Here is an 8,549-nt window from a genome sequence, read left to right as displayed (position 1 = left end):
TCCTGGAACTCACTCTGTAGACCAGGCTGGCCTCGAACTCAGAAATCCGCCTGCCTCTGCCTCCCAAGTGCTGGGATTAAAGGCGTGCGCCACCACGTATATCCTCCACTTTTAGCATTGAAGGGTTTATTGTGAAGACTTTGTTACATCTCTATTTTCAATACAGCATATGTTTTTTTGTGTTAGAATATATAGTACAATATTTTTTAAGTATTATTTCCTGTACCTTGCATTGTTTCCCTTTTTACTATTTATACAATTATTATATAATATATATTATATAATATAACACACAAAGTCAGTTTATTTTTGTGCTTCTCTGATGACATGAGACCAAGAACCAGAATCAAACTCAGCATCTGGCAATTAGTAAATGAAAAAAGAAGGCCGAATTGGTTCCTGTTTCATCTTTACCGCTCCTCAAGCCGTGCAGGAAAAGGAAAAATTTTTATGCAAAATGAAACGGAATCCTAGCTAGCTATAGCCTAAGCTGAGGGAATTGTTCCAGGCTTCTTAGCTCCTGGTGGCTGCTGGGCCTGCCAAGCCAGAGCTGACTTGTGCTGGGTGAACCGAAAAGCTTATGGGTTTCCTGATCCACGCTGCTCCACTCCTGGACAGACGTGTCGGTCCCTTACTGGGCACAACCCCATACTGTTGGTAGCAGAAGCCTGGACTGTGGCGGAAAAAAAAATCCCTAACTCTTCCTATTCCCCAGAGCACCACTTTATGTACTGCAGGCAGGGGCTGGCCAACGATGCTCGTCATATAAGCGCCTAATTAAGCCTGCCTTTTATAAACAAGCATGAACTCAAAGCCCAGTCAAAGCTCCGCAGGCCGTGTGGATGTTGGGGAGTGGGAGAGCTGAGAGAGATAGCAAAGTTAATCTGAGAGCGAACACTTGGGCCTTAGTGAGAGGCGTGCGGGAACAGAAGTGGCTAGTGACTTCTTAAGCGTCCCCCAGCTCCAGGAGGATGGAAGGAAGGGAAGAGTGAAAGAAGCAAGAACCAACAACAGCAAGAATTTTAATGTTTGTGATTAAGGTCAGCAGCTAGGAATTGTTCAGAGACTCAGTTTAACCTTACCCAAACAGGCTTCAGGTTGGGGCTTGCTCAGTCCCCTGATCATGGACTCTTCCTGCAGTCAGGATATCTGAGACTCTTCCATGTGTCAGGGTCACAGCGGTGTGCATTTTTCCGAAGGGCTCTAGGACCAGATAGTTGACCTGGTCTGGAGTGATTCTGAGACTGGGTTCCAGAGTGACATCAGAAACTTGTAAGGGGGCTGGAGGTGTAGCTCAGTTGGTAGAGTGGTTGCCTAACATGAAGTTCTGGGTTTGGTTCCCCGCACTGCACGCCCCCAGCTTTGATGGCTCAGGCCTGCAATCTCAGCATGTAGGAGGTGAGAGAGAACAAGAGAGTCAGAAGTTCAAGGCCATCCTTGGCTAGGTATTGGAATCAACGTTATCCTGGGTTACAGGAACAAATCACTAATAAATATGTGGTCCCCTGGGACATCTGTCTTTTGATGCATGTGCACTAGTACCTTTTGGCCTAATGGGTTCTCTTTCTTTTCCCTTCTCGAACAGATCTGTCCGATTCTACATTGTCTTACACTGAAACCGAGGCCACCAACTCCCTCATCACTGCTCCGGGTGAATTCTCAGGTTGGCTTGTTTCTCCTTACTCGTCGCTGTGGGCTGTTCCGATGGGGGCGGGGCGGGGGCGAGGGCGTTGGTGAAACGGATTTTGATTTCTTGTGATTTTTGTGCACTTATTTGCCTACTCTGTAAATGGGAAGGTGGCCTGTGTGCATGTGCGTGCATGTGTGTGCATGCGCACACGAGTATGTGTTTTGCTAGTGTTATTGGAGGTAAGAAATGGGTGTGGCATTACATGTGTGTCAGCCTAGTATTCAGGAGGCTAAAGCTAGAGATGTTCAGCGCCAGCATGGGCTCCAAAGCTGTGTTGATGGGTGCCTGAAGATAACTCGCTAGGTTTTAATCTGGTTCTCCATGTCTCTGCTCATTGTAGCCTGGGATGCTTCTCCGTAATAAGAGACCTCAACGTGGATGGGTCTTTTTTCCCTCTGTGCTCTGGGGGAGGGACTGTGGGTAAGCAAGGGGAATAGCTTGGCCAGACTGGTAAGGGGGGGGGGTTGCTAAAAGCTGGTGGTGTTTGTACCCTGTACATGTCAGGAAGCAGGAGGAAGGACCCCCCCCCCCCGGCTTTGCTGTTCCCTGTCTGAAATTCCCACATGCTGGCCCCAAGACCTCTCAGATTCAAGGGAATTCTTTATATGAGAGGCTGGGTGGGAGGAACTGGGGCCGGAGAGCCAGGGAACTTGGGTGTGGCCTTCTGGGAGCATGGTTGGTAGAGTGTGCTGTGTGGCAGCCGGGCTTATGGCCTGGAGTGGGGGTTAGCTAGCTGGGCCTCTGCATCTTTTCCTGACTCCACACCCGAGACAGAAAAGCAGAAGAGTGGGTGGGGCTGAGTGGCCAGGGTGAGCCAGGCTCCATCCCAGCGCCTTACATTACGTCAAGACAGCTGGGCTGTCAACTCATAGGTTTAGTGACTCCTTGCGTCCCTCAGAGCCACATAGCGGTCTTTGTGGCCACAGGAACCTCAGCTCCTTCCAACTGCCGCGCTGCCCTCCCCTGTTCTGTAACACTTCAATGCACCCTGATGACTATATTCCCAGAATTCTGTCTGTCACTTCTTGTGCTCCTGTGACTCTGAGGTGACAGTGCTGGCAGCTCCCAGACACGTATCCATTTCCCTGATCTAGAGCCCTTCCCTGTCCATTTCCTGGTCTTCCTGAGGTCCTGAGACGAGACCACAGGAAGATGGCTGTTCTAAGAGATGGAGGCAGAAGGTGAGACCCTACAGTGAGCTTGTGGCTCACGTGGCACAGGAATCCAGGTCTCCTGTCACCAGCTTCATCTGCTCTCTGGTCCCTGGTCCCCTCCTCGGTCCACTTTACTCTCTCCTCTTATTTGGTATACTTTCCCTCCCTTAAAGATCTGCCCACGGGGCTGGAGAGATGGCTCAGGGGTTAAGAGCACTGACTGCTCTTCTGAAGGTCCTGACTTCAAATCCCAGCAACCACATGGTGGCTCACAACCATCTGTAATGAGATCTGACCCCCTCTTCTGGGGTGTCTGAAGACAGATACAGTGTACTTACATATAACAATAAATAAATCTTTAAAAAAAGAAAAAAAAGACAATATAGGCTAGGCCCCAAGAATGGTAACTAAAGAACATGGTCCAAGATATACCATTTCTTGAAAAACAAAACAAAACAAAACAAATCTGGGTGTGGTGGCACACGCCTTTAATCCAGGCACAACTGTGCTATCCCTCTGTTCTGTGTCCTGATGGATTGGTGCCCTTGAGGGCCTGGTCCCTATCACATCTAGACTGTCTTGCATACGATGACAATCAGGGCCTGGTCCCTCTCACATCTAGACTGTCTTGCACACGATGACAATCAGGGTCTGGTCCCTCTCACATCTAGACTGTCTTGCACGCAATGACAATTACAGCCTGGCCAACTTCCTGTTTCTCTGTTCTCCTGTCCTGTGACTAAGGCCACATAGGAGGATGGCAGGATTTAAGGATCAGTCACAGGCCCAGGCAGACAAGGACACATGAGGAGCTGCAGGGAAGTGGGGGCTCTTGTTTTAATTTGACAGAATGAGGTCTCTTTTGGGGGTGCACTTGGAACTCTGGTGCTATGGTGTTGTCACTTCATTTGTGACTATCTCCTGGCTATCCAAAGTCCCTGTAGGCATCCACTCTCGGCACGGGTACTCAGTCAGGTCCTGTGATCCACGCAGGAAACTGAAGGTCAAAGGGTACAGGTGACTCCACCAAGGTCACTCAGGTGGGAGACAAGACGTGAACCATCAGCCAGATCCTGTGGATCCTCACTTCCAGCGTCTTCAGTGGGATTTGGGTAAAATCACCAGCCTTGAGGTCTCTCTTGAGGGTGTTCTCGGACCTCTGGGGTTATGGTTTTCTTGTTTCCTTTGGGTCTGGGGTACTGTCCCCTGGCTAGCTAAGGACCCCTTGTCCCCTTGGGCGGCTTCTTAACAGCCCTGACGTCTCTCTTCTGCTCCCTTGACTTCAGCATGTTGAGGATCAAGCATGATCAGCTGAAGAAGCTCACGCGATGGTGGGAGTGAGTGGCTGTGGGTCATTCTCTTTTGGAAGGTAGACTATGCTGACAGTCATGGGAGTGCAGCGAGGGGGGTGGGTAGTGGGAACTGGTGGTTTGAGGAGAGCTGGTGGGATGGGCAAGATTCTCCCAGCATCCTCTACTCCAACCTAGAAGAAGAGAGTGCCCTGGATGGGTGAGAGAAGGAGAGCTATAGCCATCCCATGAGAACTCAAGGTGGCAGGCCGCTGAACACGTAGGCCTGCCCAATCCCATGCTGGGGCTCTCGGCTGGCATCTGTACACCCCACGATTACCATTTGGAAACTAATCAGGAGCCTCGCAGATAATTGGACAGGTGTTTATTTACTCCTGCAATGTCTGTATGCCATACAAGCTGCTGTAGTGGAGACTACCAGGCCCTTCTGTTGGCTTTGACTGTGTTGGCTAGCCTCTCAGCCCAAGCTGGACCACTGGGGCATATCCCTCCTCAGGAGCAGGCAGTACTGCTATGGCGGTTGGAGCTGAGCTGGATCGGGTGTCTACCTAACTTGAAGCTCCTTAGGGTCCCTCCCAGGCCTTCCTATCCGGGCTTACATTCAAGCTAACAGTTTGGAGACAGGCTCAGAGAGATTGAGCCTGGCTGTGAGGCACACAGCAAGCACTATTTAGTAGCTGGAGTTAGTCGTCAAGAAGTAGGTGGCCCTGTGTTGTTTGTTCACCTGCTGTCTGTCCCATACCCCTTGACTCTCAGCTGAGTGCTCTTTGCCCACATCTTCAGGTGCATACAGATGTGACAGTGTCAATGCCTTTCTCTGATTGCCGGGGTCACAGGGCTTGTCCAGCCCAGGCTCTCTGTGTCTCTGTGTCCCTAAGGGTCTGTCATCTTCAGCCAGCACACATCTACTCTTGCAGCTGAGGTAAGCGGCAGGCTTCATCACCGTTAGCTCAGGGTTCAAGTCCCCGCTCTGCCTCCTGATGAGTTGGTGGGAGCAGCTGCTTAGCCAATCTGCCCCTCAGTTTTTCTACTCGTGGAATGGGGGACGATAGTAATACGCCCTTTAAAGAAGGTAGTAACTGAGCTCTGGCCGGGAAGGTATAGTCCTGTGTGTGGGTGCAGCTGTTAAAGGTATCCAGCCTGGAGATAAGGCCTGTATCAATTCTGCCCTCCAGGCGCCCACATCAGGTGCTGTGGTAGGAGGCAGTCAGAAGCCTCCTTTTGAGAGGCCGCCAGGAGTCTGAGAAGAGGGGGTACCCAGGTGGGGTTTTAACGGATGACTGGAAGTGTCTGCCATTGTTTGTCTCTTTATATGTGCACATGTGATGCATTTATATGTGCACTGCGATATGTTCATATGTGCACACGCATGTGAGCTTGAGTGTCACAGCACAGCTCCTGGGAGTTGCTTCTCTCCTCCCACTCATGTGGGACCCAGCGATCCAACTCAGTTGTCAGGCTTGGCAGCATGTACCTCACCCAGTAGCACCGTCTCCCCGGGGGAAGCAGGGGTTCAGGGCCAGCTCAGTGAGTTCCGGGAGCAGTCACACCTGGTGGCCAGCAGGGCCTGGAGGAAGTGCTAGCTGGAAAGATGATTTTCCTAGGCCTTGGAGTGAGACTATGGGCAGGTGATCTCATACTTGATCGTGGGGGTTCCCTGGATAAGAGAGGCATCTTGGGATAGTGGGGGGATAGCCGGTGCTGTCCTCCCATGGACAGTGTTAGTGGCAAGCCCCTTCCCTGGGCTCTTTTTTTTAAGTTTCCATATTCTCTTCTTTATGTTCCTGACACTTCACAGCTCCGTTCTCCCAGGCTGATTGCTGGGGGCGACGGGTCATGCAGAGGGATAGAGGTGGCTGCTGCTGCAAAATGACCAAGTGCCTGCCGTGTGTGTGTGTGTGTGTGTGTGTGTGTGTGTGTGTGTGTGTGTGTGTGTGGTGCAGGGGTACCTTCAGGGGTATGCCCTGGAGCATCATGGGATAAGGTAGTTTGCCAGGGTGGGTTCCAAGCTTAGCTTTGCCCTTTGCTGCTGGTGACTCCAAGCAGGCAAGGTCCTTGCCTCCAGCACCTCGGGTTTGTGGTGCTGCACAGGAGCCCATGGGTCAGGGGTCTCCAGCTCTGTGGTGCCAGTGTGCCTCTGGATGCTGGTTCCAGCTCTTGGGCCTTAGGAGGTGGGTGGGTTTCCAGGCTGGCCTTTATGGCATACATCATCTTAGTGGACCCTCTCTTCATTGCCTCAATGCACAGCTTGAGACAAAGCTGTGTCGAAGAGGAAGAGATTGTGGGTGTTGGGGAAAGCTTCACAGAGCAGGTCTTCTGGGTTGGGTCTTGTAGGCTGACTAAGCGCTCGCTAAGAACAGACTATAAGTGTTCTCTCAAGTAAAGGTAACAGCTTGTGCAGAAACAGCCGAAGGTAGATGTGAGTCCTGAGTGGTTCTCCTGAGTGTTGTGGTTAAGAACAGAGGGATTAGGGCCCCTGGGGCCAGGGAACCCTAGGATATCCTTGGTCCTAAAGGATATTACCTAGCATTAAGCTAGTCCACAGCAGGGGCTCCCTTTTGTAAGCAGAGAAATCCTGAGAGTTCTTGCAACCAAGACAGAGCACTCCCCGCCTCCTCCCTCCCTCCCTCCCTCCCTCCCTCCCTCTCTCTCTCTCTCTCTCTCTCTCTCTCTCTCTCTCTCTCTCTCTCTCTCTCTCTCTCTCTCTCTCTCTCTCACACACACACACACACACACACCACTATAGTTAATGACCCTGGAAGCACAGAACCCTGTGCCAGGCGCTTTCTCAAGTGCCATACATCTATGAGTTCATGGAATTTTCCAACACCTCTATGAGACAGCCACTTTATTAGCCAAATTAAAGGAAGAAATGACGGAGGCTCAGAGAGGTTGAGTTGCTTGCCTAAGCTCACTCAGCTGGAAAGCTTGGCTGGGGCCCCTGCGGGGCCTCCCAGGTGCCCTGTCTGCCCCCTGGATGGTACAGGATCCAAATAATGGTCTTTGAGCTTCTGTGGTTTCTTTGTCTTCAGGGAACCAAGATTCAGTCATGAACAAATGTCTATCACCCCAGATAGGGCACTGGTGACCAGCAACAGGATTTTTTCAAAGTCCTGCTTGGAGAGCCAGTGAGTGTATTGGTTGGCTTACAGAACATGGGCAAAGGGTTACTCACAGGAACCTCTGTGGCTCCAAAGCAGCCACATCACTGCCAAGTTCCACCCTATCATGCGTGGTGATGTCATGGAAGCTGTATCACGGAGTCCTCCTGTCTCTTATATGCCCCAGCCCCCTCCCAGAGCACGGTGGCCGGGGAAGGAATGGCTGACCTCCCAAGCCAGGATTTTGCTATCCTTACCTCCCTCTCTCTGACTAGAGAGTGTCAACAGCTCCTTAACTATCACCATAGACCTAGCTGTCACTGTGTTGTTCTGCTGAATTAGTTGCCATGGCTACCAAGCCGCGGTATATCCACCCCAAGATGGCACTGGAGCGAACCTGTATATCATACGCACCAGGGCATCTCTGCTCCTTGGCTGGCGGTGGGTGAAGGAGTGGGGAGTCAGGGAGAGAGTGGAAGGACAGAGGTGGCTGCTGCCTGTCCTTCTAGCGTGCTCTGAATCTGAGCCACTCTCAGGACATCTTGAGATGCCTTTTCTCAGGCTGCTGGCTGTTTTCTGGCACAGGTTTTCCGAGGACCTTCCAGAGGGGCCCTCAATTACCTCCTGTCTAGTTCTGGCCATGTGTGTGCGCCCATGGTCCTCCCTCACACCATCCCTCTAGCCCAGTCTCCTGGGATCAGCAGCGCTCAGGGGACACCCTCAAACCTTTCCTTGTCTGGGTTGAGTGGCCGTGTTTCTTTCATGCAGAAAATATCTCCTGAAGGTACTTGACCAGGCATTTTCATAGGAAACGTTTTCCCTCCATGACCCTTGGCTGCCTGTCTCCATTTTGTGGAAAGAATCCTGAGATTTATGGCCTGTCCCCATTGGTCCCTAGCCTGAGAGACTGCAGTCCACAAAATAGCCCATCACCCACCCTACCCTAAGCCTTGAGGTAGAAGGCCCCACTCACCTTATGGGAGAAGTTTCGGAATTTGGAAAAACAGAGGTCTTGTGTCTGGAGCTGGCCTCAAAGCCACCAGCCCAGACAGTGAGGTGGATTGTTGCCGACATGGTAGTGACCTTTCAAAGAGGATCGAGGAGCTGGGGACATAGCTTAGTTAGCAGGGAGCTTGCTTTGCACAAAGCCACGGGTTCAATCCCCAAGTACCTCATGTACTGGACATGGTGTCCATACCTGTAATGCCAGCACCTGGAAGGTGGAGGCAGGAAGATCAGATGTTCAAGATCATCCTCAGCTACATAATGAATTGGAGGCCAGCCTGGGCTACAT

At 51.5% G+C, this 8,549-nt stretch overlaps 1 protein-coding gene across 2 annotated transcripts in view; it reads left to right on the top strand.

The window, feature by feature from the left end:
• Positions 1–8,549, top strand: part of Smad6 (SMAD family member 6) — a 69,482-nt gene that overhangs the window by 13,371 nt on the left and 47,562 nt on the right. For both annotated transcript variants that reach the window (XM_029543777.1, XM_021206826.2), the window contains one exon: positions 1,586–1,663. In XM_029543777.1, coding sequence (XP_029399637.1) covers positions 1,586–1,663 — 78 coding nt within the window. The remainder of the gene's footprint in view (positions 1–1,585; positions 1,664–8,549) is intronic.

This window comes from Mus pahari, chromosome 10 (genome assembly GCF_900095145.1).
Source record: "Mus pahari chromosome 10, PAHARI_EIJ_v1.1, whole genome shotgun sequence".
Lineage (NCBI taxonomy): Eukaryota > Metazoa > Chordata > Mammalia > Rodentia > Muridae > Mus > Mus pahari.
Note: the sequence above shows the minus strand (reverse complement) of the source record. Positions and strands in the feature narration are given on the sequence as shown.